The 15,202-nt window shown below is 45.5% G+C and overlaps 1 protein-coding gene across 3 annotated transcripts in view; it reads left to right on the forward strand.

The window, feature by feature from the left end:
* FANCG (FA complementation group G) overlaps nt 1–15,202 on the forward strand; it is a 66,409-nt gene that overhangs the window by 14,531 nt on the left and 36,676 nt on the right. For all 3 annotated transcript variants that reach the window (XM_077461303.1, XM_077461304.1, XM_077461305.1), the window contains 3 exons: nt 25–172; nt 4,007–4,137; nt 10,715–10,861. In XM_077461303.1, the coding sequence (XP_077317429.1) occupies nt 25–172; nt 4,007–4,137; nt 10,715–10,861 (426 nt within the window). The remainder of the gene's footprint in view (nt 1–24; nt 173–4,006; nt 4,138–10,714; nt 10,862–15,202) is intronic.

Here is a 15,202-nt window from a genome sequence, read left to right on the forward strand (position 1 = left end):
TGATGGACTTATTTTTTCCCACAGGCTCCTACATTTTCTTGTAGAAAATACACATTACTAGAGTTGATCAAGGCATGGAAAGTTCCTCATCAGGCAGAGGAGGAAATTCACACTCTGCAGAGTGCCTGCCATTTAAAAGATATTCTCTATACCTCAGCTGCTTTTCTGCAAGGTAACTCATTCTGTTAAGTAATATCTATGGTGGTGCTATGACAGACAATATTCAAGCATGCATTTACTTTTTTTAAATGTTTTGTGACACCAATACTTGACTTTTGGTCTTTGTTATAATACTGAATAGAAACCATGCAGTGTGATACTGTTAAATGAGACTTGTGTATGTGCTCTTAGATCTTCCAATGATCTTATTAAAAAAACCTTTAATGGACCACAATGACAAACATATAAAAATGGCATTACCTGAAAGTGCAGGAATATTTTAGTCTACATCAGTGGTTCTCAACCCTGTCCTCACGTACCCCCAACAGGCCATGTTTTGGTTTTCTCTCTTAAATAAAATAGCTGTCCAAAATACCAAGCCATTGACTCGGATTTAAAGCACCTGTGAAATATAAAGGAAAACCTGCAAACATGGCCTGTTGGTAGTACTTGAGGGACGGGTTGAGAACCACTGGTCTACATGAGTAAAAATGCATTGATATACAGGAACCCGTTTCTCATTTATGTTTCTTCTGGTGTAAATTACAAATTAAATTATGGCTTTATAACTTTGTAGAATAGGCCATGAGCCAGTTTTGCAATCGGTTCTTTTAAATTTCCTAAAGTAATACTTGCACATATTTTGGCAGGGAAAACGTGTGTGTGTGTGTGTGTGTTTTTTTTTGTTTGTTTTGTTTTCCCACAGGAACCTTCAAAGTTTTGCATTCGCAATCATTGGATTGCAGATGCAATTATGGGATCCTGCAAATTCTTTCTCCAGCTCCCTGCCTGTACCTGTGTACAGGGTTTCAGTTAAAGAGCTGAAAGTGACAATGGACTACGAGAGTGCTGATTACTGCACTTGTTGGCCTTTAAACAGGGGTGATATTGGTCCTTTTCTTCAGGGGGGCAGCTTTTTTGACAGAACTAAAGTGCCGTTGGTGAACTCCAGTTTCTACCTCCATCTGCATAATCGTCGTACTCCCACCCATGACTTTGAAAAAAAACTCAAATTTCTAAAAAAATACTAATTGCCAAAGTATGGTTCCCATTTAGGAGCATATACAAAATCCGTGTTTACTGTGTTAATGCCCTTAAAACTTGTATTTTTATATTCTGGTTCATGTTAGAGAATTAAACCACCTTATATTTTGTTATGTCTCTCAGGGAGTATGTTGGTGAGGCCCCTGCACTTTAACCACTTGCTTACTGGGCACTTAAACCCCCCTCAGTCCCAGACCAATTTTCAGCTTTCAGCGCTGATGCACTTTGAGTGACAATTGCGCGGCCATACAACACTGTACCCAAATTAAATTTTTATCATTTTTTTCCCACAAATAGAGCTTTCTTTTGGTGGTATTTAGTTACAGCTCGGAGTTTTATTTTTTGCTAAACAAACAAAAAAAGATGCAAAAAAAAAAAAAAAAAAAAAATCATGTTTTAATAGTTTGTTATAAAATTTTGCAAACGGGTCATTTTTCTCCTTCATTGAAGTGCGCTGATTAGGCGGCACTGATAGGCTGCATTGGTGGGCACTGATGGGCTGCATTGGTGGGCACTGATGGGCTGCATTGGTGGGCACTGATAGGCTGCACTGGTGGGCACTGATAGGCATAGTTAAGGCGGCACTAATAGGCACAGATAAGGCGGCACCGATGGGCACAGATAAGGCGGCACTGATGGGCAAAGATGGGCACAGATAAGATGGCACGGATGGGTGGCACGGATAAGTGGCACGGATGGGTGGCACGGATGGGCACTGATAGGTACCACAGATAGATGGGACTGATGGGCACTGATAGGTGGCACTGATAGGTGGCTCTGATAGGTGGCACTGCTGGGCACTGATGGGCGGCACTGCTGGGCACTGATGGGCGGCACTGCTGGGCACTGATGGGCGGCACTGGGGTGCAGCACCTGAGGCAGATTTTGGGTGGCACTGTGGGTGGCACTGCTGGGTGGCACTGTGGGTGGCACTGTGGGCACTGCTGGGTGGCACTGTGGGCACTGCTGGGTGGCACTGTGGGCACTATGGGCACTGCTGGGTGGCACTGACAGGGGGGCACTTACTTTATTTCAGGATGGCACTGCGGGTGGCAGGTGGGCACTGGCAGGGGGCAGGTGTCCTTTTAAATTGCTGGCCGTGATCGGGACTGATGTCCCGAACACGGCCGCCGGCGATCGGCTTTTTTTTTTTCTCCTCGCGCTGTCAGCGCGAGGAGGAATACTAGCCGATTACCGGCTCCGTTTTATCACATGATCAGCTGTCATTGGCTGACAGCTGATCACGTGATAAGGGGTCGGGATCGACCCCTTACACGGATCGGTGATCAGGCGAGTCTCACGGACTCGCCGATCACAGAGCGCGCCGCGCGCGCCCCTCAGGGGGCGCGCAGGCCGCTCGTAACCGGGACTACGTCAATAGACGTAGTCCCGAAAATGTGGGTCCGCGCTATTGCCGTCATTTTGCAATAGCGCGGATCCCAAGTGGTTAAAGGGTAACTCTTCTTCTTTCGTGGGGAAATAAATGACAAAAATAAATAGCATATACAGTTGTTTCACAAGTCATATTGTAATTGAATGTTATTAAAAAATGCCTTCCCTTTTCAATCTGCAGCTCTACAATTTTCTGTCAAATGCAATATGGCTACCTGGAGGTGTTCTGTACACAGATGGTGTACAGAACACCACCAGAAACATCATTTCCTGCTGGTGTGAGTGGCTCAATGAATTTCCCGGAAATCTGTACTAAGATACAAGTCAGATTTCAGGCATCCCCTGCAACAAAAATTTCATTTTTTGTGAGATGCTTCCAATAGGAAATCATGTCTAAAGTGATGCAGACCCTGCATTTTTTTCCTCATTCGAGCCCTGCTTAGGAATCTGCAACAAAGTTTGTTAAAATCCTTGCAATGTACATAGATTACAGAGAGGGGAATTTTTTTCTCAACAAAAGTGGAGTTACTCTTTAAGTTCAGATCTGTTGTGGCCATTATGAGGAAGTCTAAGACCCCGTACTCACTATTCAACTTTTGTTGTCTGATTTCCTTTAGATTTACCAAAACCATGTAGTGCAAGGGCCTGCCTTATTGCATACAAATTGAAAAGGGCATTTTCACACTGGGGCGGGCATCGGCGGTAAATCGCAGCTATTTTTAGTGTCGCTTTTTGGCCGCTAGCGGGTTGCTTTTAACCCTTCTAACGGCCGAAAAAAGGTTAAAAGCACCGCTGCAGCAGAGCTGCCCATTGATTTCAATGGGCAGGGGTGCTTTAGGAGAGTGCCTCAAAGATGCTGCTTGCAGGACTTTTTTAGCGTCCTTCCAGTGCACCGCTCCAGTGTGAAAACACATGGGCTTTCACACTGGAGTGACAGGAGAGGTGCTTTACAGGCTCTATTTTTAGTGCTATAGCACTAGTAAAGCGCCTCAGTGTGAAAGTAGCCTTAAGGTTTGACCTCATATTATATGGTTTTGGTTAATCTGAAGCACAAAATCTACAGAATATTGTATAGTGTGTATCCAGCTGAACTCTCACTTTTGGATATTTCATTTATACTTTTTTATGAAGAAAGCAGCAGGAGTTGGAAAATGCAAAGGTGTCAGGAAATTTAGTTTTTGAAGTATGCAAGTTGAAAAAGGAGCTAGGGTTTTAAGCCCATCAGGTTCCACCTATAGCGGATTTATTTATTTTGGATTGCCCAGCTATTTAAGAGTATTTAAGAGTAGTTTTGCTTTGGTAGTGGATCCAATATTATTGCTGAGCTAAATATGGAGTGCTCATTTTGTTTTTGTTTTTTATGCAGTTTTTTTTCTTTCTTTAGTGTATTCTAAACTTAATTCTCTGCTAGGTTTGGCTTCAATGGATGCTGAGGATTTCCCTAAGGCAGTGGACCTCTTACAAGAAGCTGCCAGCAGCTTGTGTACTAGCAAAATATTGTCTGAAATCTACACCTGTCTTGGATGGTCCTTCTACAAGATGGTATAACGTAGTTAAATTTTGTTGTATAACGGCACAAGTATGTTTTTGTCAAATTTTCAGAAAAGACATATATATTATAACTCCAAACATATGTAACGGCTGTGGATTTCTGGTTGTAGTATTCACCAAGCATCAAAAACATTTTTTCCACGTTAAGTAGGGATGCACCGAATGGGTTTTTTGATACCGAAACCGATACTGAAAATGAAAAATACACTAGGCCAAAAACTGATACCGAAACAGCACCGATACCGAAAATGACTGTTTTTAAAAAATATTTTTATACAGGAGGTGGTCAGAGACTGGGGACATGGTTCAGGGGGTGGTCAGCGACTGGGGACATGGTACAGGAGGTGATCAGAGACTGGGGACATGGTACAGGAGGTGATCAGAGACTGGGGACATGGTACAGGAGATGGTCAGAGACTGGGGACATGGTACAGGAGGTGGTCAGAGACTGGGGACATGGTACAGGAGGTGGTCAGAGACTGGGGACATGATTCAGGAGGTGGTCAGAGACTGGGGACATGGTTCAGGAGGTGGTCAGAGACTGGGGACATGGTTCAGGAGGTGGTCAGAGACTGGGGACATGGTTCAGGAGGTGGTCAGAGACTGGGGACATGGTACAGGAGGTGGTTAGAGACTGGCGACATGGTACAGGAGGTGGTTAGAGACTGGCGACATGGTACAGGAGGTGGTTAGAGACTGGCGACATGGTACAGGAGGTGGTTAGAGACTGGCGACATGGTACAGGAGGTGGTTAGAGACTGGCGACATGGTACAGGAGGTGGTTAGAGACTGGCGACATGGTACAGGAGGTGGTTAGAGACTGGCGACATGGTACAGGAGGTGGTTAGAGACTGGCGACATGGTACAGGAGGTGGTTAGAGACTGGCGACATGGTACAGGAGGTGGTTAGAGACTGGCGACATGGTACAAGAGGTGGTCAGAGACTGGCGACATGATAAAAGAGATAAGTGTGTTGTCCCCTGTGCAGCCAGTGTTGTCCCCTGTACAGCCAGCGAAGAGAGAGGAGAGCCGCCTCCGCCGTCTGGTTTAATAGAGCGCCGGGAACATCACAGCTTTAATTTCAATAGCTGTGTGTTCCCCCGTCGCGCACCGTCGCATAAGCCCCTCCCCCTTGTCCAGGGAACTCTGATAGACAGATCACTCGTCCAATCTGGACGGGTGATCTGCCTATCACAGTCCCCCGGACAAGGGGGAGGGGCTGTATGCGACGGCGCGCAACGGGGGAGCGCACAGCAATTGAAATTAAAGCTGTGATGTTTCCAGCACTCTATTGACCAGACGGCGGAGGCGGCTCTCCTGCGTTATAGATCTCCCATGATGGGTGGCACCAGGGGCGGGGACGGTGTTCCGCCCCGCCCCATTTTCGGCTCAATTATCGTCCGTTTTTTCCTTTTGGCAAATTTGCCGAAAAGGGCATTTTCAGCCGATATGTTTCAGCGGCCGAAATTTCGGTGCATCCCTAACGTTAAGTGCATGCAAACTGCTTTGAAAAATAAACCTAGCCGTTTCAGCTAACAAATGGGTGCTAATTTTAACAACACGGTTGGTCTTTATTGAGAAGATATCATGTTACAATTAACAATTACACAATGATCTTCTTCATAAAACAGTCCAAGGAGAAAAGAAAAACAAAAAAAGAATTTGGTAAGGAACCAGGGGAACAGAAACAAGGAAACAGGAGAAGCATCCAAATAATACCGTTTATGCACTCAGTATTACCTACAGTTCTTAAGTACATCTGTTCTCGGGTGATGAGTTGGAGTAATGCTCCCCCTCCGTACGGGTAGGGGGGGGGGGCAGACATGTCTGATATATGCTGTGGCAGTACCCCAGTTTCTACCCAGCAGAGCGATTAAAATTGCTCGGTCCAGGGCAGCCATACTCGGTCAAATTTCTGCGGGCATCCTCTGTTTGTGTAGGTCAACTTATACATAGGTAAATTGGCATTTACTGCGGAGTCCCAAGAATCAACCGTCTGGGGGGGAAGCCGAAGCCCATTTCTTTAGAATTAATTTTTTGGCATAAAATAACAAAAGTGAAACAAGCCGTTTTGTATATCGGGGTCTCTGGTCGTCCTCATGGATGCCCAGCAGTGCCAACTCAGGCGATATCGGCAATGACAATTGCAATCGGATGTTGATACACTCAAAGATCCCCTCCCAAAACTGCATGATGAGGGGACAGGACCAAAACATATGTATATATGTACTATCAGCGGATTGACATCTGGGGCAGTTTGGTGACCTATGTGCGTATATCTGATGCAGTCTTCTTGGCGTGTAATAAATTTGATGCATGAATTTTGTTTGCACCAATTTGTCCCTAGATGATATCATCAGTTTATACCCGTCTTTGAAACACTCCTCCCAGGTTTCCCTGTCCAGACTAGGTACGTCATCCTGCCACCTTCCCCAGAGGGCATTTATTTTGGGTGAATCTACCCCCAGTAGGGCATGATACAGTGTAGACAGGGTCTTTTTAAGGGTTTCCTGTGCCAAGATTTCCTCAATTGGGTCCGATTTTATATTTATAGGCTGGGGTAATTGACCCCTGGTTGCGTGCGGCAACTGGTAGTATCTGAAAAGCATAACCCCTGGAAGTTCATACTTCCTTACTAAATCCTGAAAGGAGAGCAGTGTGCCCGAATGGATAACATCCCGGAGAACCTTAATCCCATACCTAGCCCATAACTGCGGGCCCGGTATAGTCTTAAAATGAGGAAGGGAAGAATTCCCCCATAGTGGAGAGACAGGGGAGTACTGGTGTGGGCGTAGAAATCTTTTCCTGGCCACGGCCCATACCTTGAGGGTTATCTTAGTGGGACCTGGAAGTGAGGGGTAGGCAGAAGGTCCTCTGTACACTAGATTACTTAGTTCTGTAAGAGAGCCCAGCATAGCAGCTTCCAGACACGTAGCTGCATTTGACCTGGACTGCTCAAACCACCATCTTACTGTAACTAGCATCGCTGCCCAATAATACACCATCAAATTAGGCATTGCGAGACCACCACATTGCACTGGTAGTTGAAGGGTTGACCTGCCCAGCCTAGGGCAAGATCCTTTCCAAAGAAATGAACCAATGTACTTGTCCAGTTCCCTAAAAAAGGATCCAGGAAGCCACATCGGGCAATTCCGGAAAACATAGGTGAATCTAGGTAGGAATAGCATTTTAACCACTAGGGATCCGCGCTATAGCTGAATGACGGCTACAGCGCGGACCTGCTTTGCCGGGACTACTTCTATTGACATTGTCCCGTGCACGAGCGGCCTGCGCGCCCCCTGATGGGGGTGCGCAGCGCGCTCTGTGATCAGCGAGTCTATGAGACTAGCCTGATCACGGATCGGAGCAAGGGGTCGATCCCGACCCCTTACCACGTGATCAGCTGTCAGCCAATGACAGTTGATCATGTGACACAACAGAGCCGGTAATCGGCTATTTTTCATCCTCGCAAAAAAAAAAAGCAGACATCAGTCCCGATCACGGCCAGCTTATCAGTGCCCACCTGCCCCCTGCCAGTGCCACCTAACCAATAAAAAAGTGCCCATAGTGCCACCCATCAGTGCCCAAAATCTGCCTCAACAACAGTGCTGCACCCCAGTGCCACATATCCGTGCCCATCAGTGTCATCTACCAGTGCCTATCAGTGCCCAGCAGTGCCACCTATCAGTGCCCATCAGTCCCATCTATCAGTGTTACCTATCAGTGCCATCTTATCTGTGCCCATCAGTGCCGCCTTATCTGTGCCCATCAGTACTGCCTTATCTGTGCCCACCAGTGCCTCCTCATCAGCGCATTTGAATGAAGGAGAAAAATTACCTGTTTGCAAAATTTTATAACAAACTAAGAAAACAATTTTTTTTTTATTTTTTATTTTTTTTTAATTTTGCATCTTTTTTTGTTTGTTTAGCAAAAAATAAAACTCCCAGCTGTAAATAAATACCACCAAAAGAAAGCTCTATTTGTGGAGAAAAAAATGATAAAAATTTATTTTGGGTACAGTGTTGTATGGCCACGCAATTGTCATTCAAAGTGCATCAGTGCTGAAAATTGGTCTGGGCAGGAGGGGGGTTTAAGTGCCCAGTAAGCAAGTGGTTAAGCACATTAATGCAGCCTAGCAGATTAAGTGGCAATTCCTGCCATCTAGAGCAGTGCTCTTTCAGTCTTGCTACAATGGGCTGAAGATTAAGGAGACGAAAGGCTTGGAGGTCCCTAGTTACTATAATACCTAGATATTTAAATTCCTCTACCCATTGCAGGGGGGTCGAAGATGCCACCGCTCGTGCTTGAGGATCTATCAGGAATATGACCGACTTGGACCAGTTAATCTTGACCCCCGAAAACCGCCCAAATTCATTGAAAATTTTAAGTGCCACTTGTAATGAAGCACCGGCATCCTGCAGATAAAGCAATGCGTCATCCGCATAAAGAGAGATTTTCTCCTCCAGAGGGCCAACCCTAAGTCCCCGAATGCTGGCTGACCCCCATATCAGGATAGCCAGTGGTTTCAGAGCTAGTGCGAATAGACTGGGAGACAATGGCAACCCTGCCTAGTTCCCCTACGGAGGAGAAAAAATTCCAATAGGGTATCATTGGTGCGGATCCTAGCCCTAGGGGATTTATACAATAGACCAAGCCAACCCAGAAACTTGGGGCCGAAACGCCTCAAGATCTCTCAGAGGTATGTCCATTCTATGGAGCCAAAAGCTTTCTCCGCATCCAGGGAAGCTATGACTCCAGTACCACTGTTTCTATGGGCAGTGTCTATATTAAGAAAATGTCTGCGGATATTGATATCGGTGCCCTTCTTCGGCATGAACCCCGTCCTGATCTTGATGGACCAGGTCCTCAATTACCGTGGCCAATCTAAGGGCCAAGATTTTAGCCAATAACTTGGCGTCAGCGTTTATCAAAGATATGGGCCTGTACGAGGTACATTCCTCAGGGTCCTTCCTGTATTTGGGCACCAATACCACCACCGCCTCAGACATAGAGTCTGGAAGTGAATCCATAGTGGAGAACTGCGAAAGGAGGGAGGTTAACCTAGGGGCCATCAGTTCCTGATGCGTCAAGTAAAAGTCTATAGGTATACCGTCCGGCCCAGGAGCCTTTCCTACCTGCATTCACCCCATGGCCTTCTGAATTTCCTCTAGCGCTATGTCTTCTTCTAGTACTTGACTTTGGTCTGTGTCAAGTGTAATGCGTGCTAATTTTAGCTGTAAATTTCATTAAAGGGTGTAGTGCTACTAGCCTAGTCAGGACATAGTTCTAAAATTGGCTGTACTTACTTGAATTGCTTGTTAGGGTAATTACTGTCAATAATATTTTGAGGACTAAGGCTGTCTATAGATTGAGCGATTTTCTTTCTCGCAACCACAGTCAGTGTTTATGGGGGAATCCTTCCCGCAGAGGCATTGTGTTCTCCAAGCTGGAAGGGTGGGAGAAGCGATCCCTGTGGGAGAACCGTGATTATTTCTGGTGGCTGTGATATTTGCTAGCAATAATTGCATGTAAAATCTAGCAGGCTGGTTGTACCCAAGTGGATTGATCAACTTGGGTACATTCAGCCTGCCCATACATGGTTCAAATCTTGGCTGGTTCAGCAGGAACCAGAAAATTTGAACCATGTATGGGCAGACTGAATGAACCCTCTATGACCAAAAATTGGCATGGGTCTGGACAGTGTCATTGATGGAGGCACTAAAATTCTCTTTATCTAAAATGATCTTATGGGTGTGGCAGCTTTGCTCAGGAAGCAGTGTGAACATAGCTTTATAATAGTTCATTGTTGGCTCTCATTCTAATTTTAGTGCAAAGCTTCCTGGTATGGACAGTCATGATTTCAAAGGCTGGGTGAAATGTCATTGACAAAATTAGGCTTATTCTGTAGAATATTGCAAGGCGCAAAGGGTAGCAACAAATTAGCATTCAAATGATACTAGTCGGGCTTCAGTAAAGTGGAATCTGTTTATTTGCATGGAGTCATTGCACTTGAAACTTAAAGAGGAACTACCTGTTCACTGCATCTGAGCACCACAAACCAAAAAATGCTATTTAATTCATTTTTGATATTCATAGTCAAATTCCCCATCCATCCATATCACCTTGCTTTATTTTACTTAAAATTTACTTTCAAAAAGACCCCCTGGCATTTCTGACCATGGCCACCTTGGGTAAAGGCAGATGATTCATGTAACATTTACTTCCTGGAATCCATCTGCCCTTCACATGCGTGCAGACAGATAGGTGTGCTTAACTGAGAAAAACCCTTACTCCCCTGCTGAAGACTCCTGGGATATATTACATTATTTGCCTAGGCACGGAAACCAGAAAGTAACTGAATAAATGTAAAAAAAAAAAAAAAAAAATATATATATATATATATATATATATATATATATAAATAAATAAATCAAATACTATCTATTTACTAATGCTAGCAGCATAACAATTATAAATAGTCAATGTTGATTGAGAGAGTGAAGGTCCAAATTAAGATTAATGATGTGAAAAGGCTCGGCAGTCATAGGAGGTCATTTGTTTACTCTAGGCAAAGCCACAGACAGCCCTGCAGTTCTGGAAGCAGGCTCTGAGTGTGGATTTTCACTGTCTCCCAGCCCTGTACCACACATCCTGCCTGTACCGTGAAATGAATAGGATGGAATCTGAACTGGAGGCTCTTACTCTACTTCATACGGTAAATATGCAGAAAACACATAATGAAACATGGGTTTGTGTGGATTGCAATGACTTTCATAATTCTTTATCTCTGTACAGAATGCCACCTGGGAGCCTTTTATTAAATAGTCTGCATAAATATATATTTTTATATATATGTAATGCCACCTGGGATCCTTTTTATTAATAGTCGGTAAAGTATATATTGTTTGTAGTGAATGTATATACTTTTTATCCATTTGTTCAGTTTAAAAAAACATTGTTTGCTTTAGTTTTGTCTGCGCTTTACTGTATTAGAAGTCCTTATTTACATACTTTTTTTATATTTATTTATCCACCCAATTATATTACCTTTTACTACTGCTGGTCATAGGTGTAACATTCCAGATTAAATTATACCCACCACAAATAGAGATGCTATATATACAACAAATAATAGTGCGCTATAATTAATAGTGGCTACCCTTGATAGTCACGTGACATGACGCAACACGTCGGGAGGAGCCTAGTGACATCTGATGTGTCTCTTAGCAGCGCAGTGGATGCGGTAGGAGGATTTACCACTAGCAGCTGACTGTTTTTATTAACCCTTTCATGACTAAGCCTATTTTTGGCATTTGGTGTTTACAAGTTAAAATCCATATTTTTTGCTAGAAAATTACTTGGAACCCCCAAACATTATATATATTTTTTAGCAGAGACTCTAGAGAATAAAACAATGATTGTTGCAATATTTTATGTCACACGGTATTTGCGCAGTGCTGTTTTAAACGCAACTTTTTGGGGAAAGGGACACTTTCATGAATTAAAAAAAACGAAACAGTAAAATTAGCCCAATTTTTTTTGCATAATGTGAAAGATAATGTTACGCCGAGTAAATAGATACCAAATATGTCACACTTTATAATTGCACGCACTCGTGAAATGACGACAAAGTACGGTACCTAAAAATCTCAATAGGCAATGCTTTAAAACATTTTTTTACGGTTACCAGGTTAGCGTTACAGAGGAGGTCTAGTGCTAAAAATTATTGTTGTTTATATACATATATATGAGTGGATCTGCTTTTGCCTTTGATTATGTGTTATATGTGGTGATCATTGCACGATGATTAATTTCTTTTATTTCTATGAGAAAAACATCCTTAATTGTGAATCATTCAAGAGAAGCGTGGGTAAATGAGCAGAGAATTATTAAAGCTGTGTGAGCCTGCTGGGAGTGTGCCCTTTTTCCTCTTTAAGTGCACAGAGGATTTGCCTCACCTGTGAATGCTTTTTTTTTTTTTTTTTAAACAAACGCAGGTTTATTAATCATGCAAAAATGTTACAGAAAATAAAATTAGTGGGTGCAACCACACAATTTATAAAGTAAACAAATACCAGCATATGTTCATCCCCAACGCAGTGAGGAGAGATAATCCACACAACCGAATAGTACAAACATGGGAGCTTCCCGCCCACCCCCCCCCACTGTCCCAGGACACGAGTACCATGCGTCACAGCATCAGCGGACGCAAGTCTCAACTGCATTCAACCATCTATCCCACACTTTATTGTACTTGGCAGGGCAACCACGATGACTATACACCAATTGTATGTACGGTAATGTATTATTAATTTCTATAATCCAGTCCCGGACCCGAGGAGGAGCAGGTCGCATCCAATGTTTCGCTATCAACTTTCTAGCGGTAAATAGGGTAGACTGTAGGAATGTAGTAAGGTACGTATCCATAGCCACGTCCGGGAACATTCCCAGTATACATACTTTCGGGTCAAGTTGTAAGGGCGACCCCATGTGGTCATGCAGAAAATTAATTATGTGTATCCAATAGGACTGAATCTTTGGACACAACCACACTAGGTGGTATAAGGTTCCAGAGATGCATGAGCACATGGGGCACCCCAGACTATGGTCAGGCCGGAATTTCGCCAACCTGACAGGGGTCAGGTACGACCTATGAATTACCTATAGTTGCGTAAGGCGGTCTGGGATTTTCAATGATACCTGTTTAACATTTTCAAGCAAGTCCTCCCAGTCTGACCCCTCCAGTGGCCCCATATCCTCCTCCCATCTAAGCCTGGCCCTCTCCGAGATCAGAGCCGACTCCCTCGCCCTCAATAAATTGTAGAATGTGGAAATCAACTGGGCCGAGGTGTCACCAAGCAGCAGGTCAACCAAAGGCAAGGTCTGAACATTAGGGGGGCCGTCAGCAAATTGGGCTCTAAGTGCGTGTCGCAATTGCAAATACCGGAAATACATGGATTGGGGTAGGTCAAATTCCGCCTGTAACGTAGGAAAATCACGAATGCCAAGGGGGGACATGACTTGGTATAAAAAGATAACGCCCCTAGCGGCCCATAGTGCGGCCCCTGGGACCGCTAGTAATTCCTTCAAATCAGTGTTGCACCACAAGGGGGTGTGCGAATGGAAAAAATCAGCTCCAACAACACCCAACGCCGACTTCCAGATCTTCCTATGGTAGGACAGCATAGGGGTCTGGACAGCTCCCGCCCTCCCGGCTCGAAAGAGCGTCTGCAGGGGGGTATGAGTGTGTAAGCCCTCTCCGCCACCCACCAATGTCTGGTATCTGGTCCCATCCAATCTGTGCAGGTGATAGAAATGCGACAGCTGTGCCGCCAAATAGTAACTCCGAAAGTCCGGGAGGGCCACCCCTCCCGAGTTCGATGGGTTCTTAAGCGTGGTGCACGCCAGCTTGTGCCTAGAGGAGCCCCAAATAAACGTATTCAAAATTTTATCAATCGTTTTGAAGTAGCGGAGAGGGATCAGGACCGGGGAATGCCAGAGCGCGTAAAGAATCTTGGGGAGTAGAATCATTTTGGTCAAATTAACCCTGCCCATCACCCCAAGGGGGAGACGGGACCAGGCCTGGGTACGTGTTTTAAGAAATAAAAAGAGGGGTTCGATATTAAGTAATAGGTACTCCCGCGGTTCTCTAGTGATATAAATCCCCAGGTACTTAATTAGGGAGACCCTGGCAAGTGGAAGGGAGGCCGCACAGCGGTCTGGCACCGACACATCCAATGGTAAAACCTGGGACTTGGACCAATTTATGGCCAAGCCCGAGTGTCTGCCGAACTCCCCCACCACCTCCAGCGCACTCTGCAACGAAGGACCCTCGTCTTCAAGGAACAAAAGGGTATCATCCGCATACATACTCACGGATTCCACCAGGGTACCACTGCGGAGGCCAACTATCCCCGGATGATGTCGGAGCTTGGCCGCCAGGGGTTCCGCCGCGAGGGCATACAAAAGGGGGGAGAGCGGGCACCCCTGACGCGTACCCCGCCCCACGGGGAAGGGATCCGATACCCAGCCATTTACCGCGACCCTAGCCATCGGCCGAAAGTAAAGCAAAGTAACCCATTTTATAAAATTGGGGCCAAATCCAAATCGCCCCAGGCACTCCCAGAGATAACCCCATTCAATGGAGTCGAAGGCCTTGGCAGCGTCCAAAGACACTACCGCCCTCGATCCCACCGAGCCATGCCTCGCCTGTACATTCATGTATACACGCCGGATATTCATAGCCGTGTTTTTCCCCGGCATGAAGCCTGTTTGGTCAGGGTGCACAAGGGACAATATAATCGTATTCAGTCTGATGGCCAAAATTTTCGCTAGAACTTTAATATCGGTCTGAAGTAGAGATATGGGACGGTAAGACTCAGGAAGGAGGGGGTCCTTGCCCGGCTTGGGTAATACAACTATGGTGGCCTGCCGTAACGTCTCGGGAATCGTTTCTGAGTCAAACATATGCTTGTACAATTTCAACAGTTCCGGAACCAGTACATTGGAGTATTGGGCATAGAAATCTAAGGGTATACCATCCTGTCCGGGGGCCTTAGCAGAAGCCAGAGACGAGATCGCCAATGCGACCTCATCGCTGGTGAGGGGGGCGTCCATATCCGCAACCTGTGTTGGTGACAGTCTAGGGAGAGAAATACCCTCCAGATAGGTCCTGGTCTCTGATCTCGGAGTAGCCACCTGAGAGGCATAGGTCGTCTTGTAAAACTCCCGGAACATCTCCGCCACCACCGGCGGATCAGACACCACCACTCCCCGGTGATCAGTTAAGGAGACAACCACCGGAGGTCTGGAGTCCTGGTGCGCCAGGTAGGCCAGAAGCCGCCCCGCCCGCTCCCCCTGCTCGAATACACGTTGCCTAGTGAAGAAGAGCTTTCGCCTAGCGTGTTCGTATTGTAAGTGCTCCAACGCACGGGTGTGATGCCTAAGCGACTGCGCCTTAGCCTGAGTAGGGTTTGCACTGAAGTCAGCTGTAACCGCATCCAGTGCCTCTGTAGCTTGTGTCAGTTGGGTCAGGGAAGCTTTCTTCAACCGGCCT

Source organism: Lithobates pipiens, unplaced genomic scaffold, assembly GCF_037356315.1.
Source record: "Lithobates pipiens isolate NorthernLeopardFrog02 unplaced genomic scaffold, aLitPip1_a1.2 Scaffold_3, whole genome shotgun sequence".
In the NCBI taxonomy this organism is placed as follows: Eukaryota; Metazoa; Chordata; class Amphibia; order Anura; family Ranidae; genus Lithobates; species Lithobates pipiens.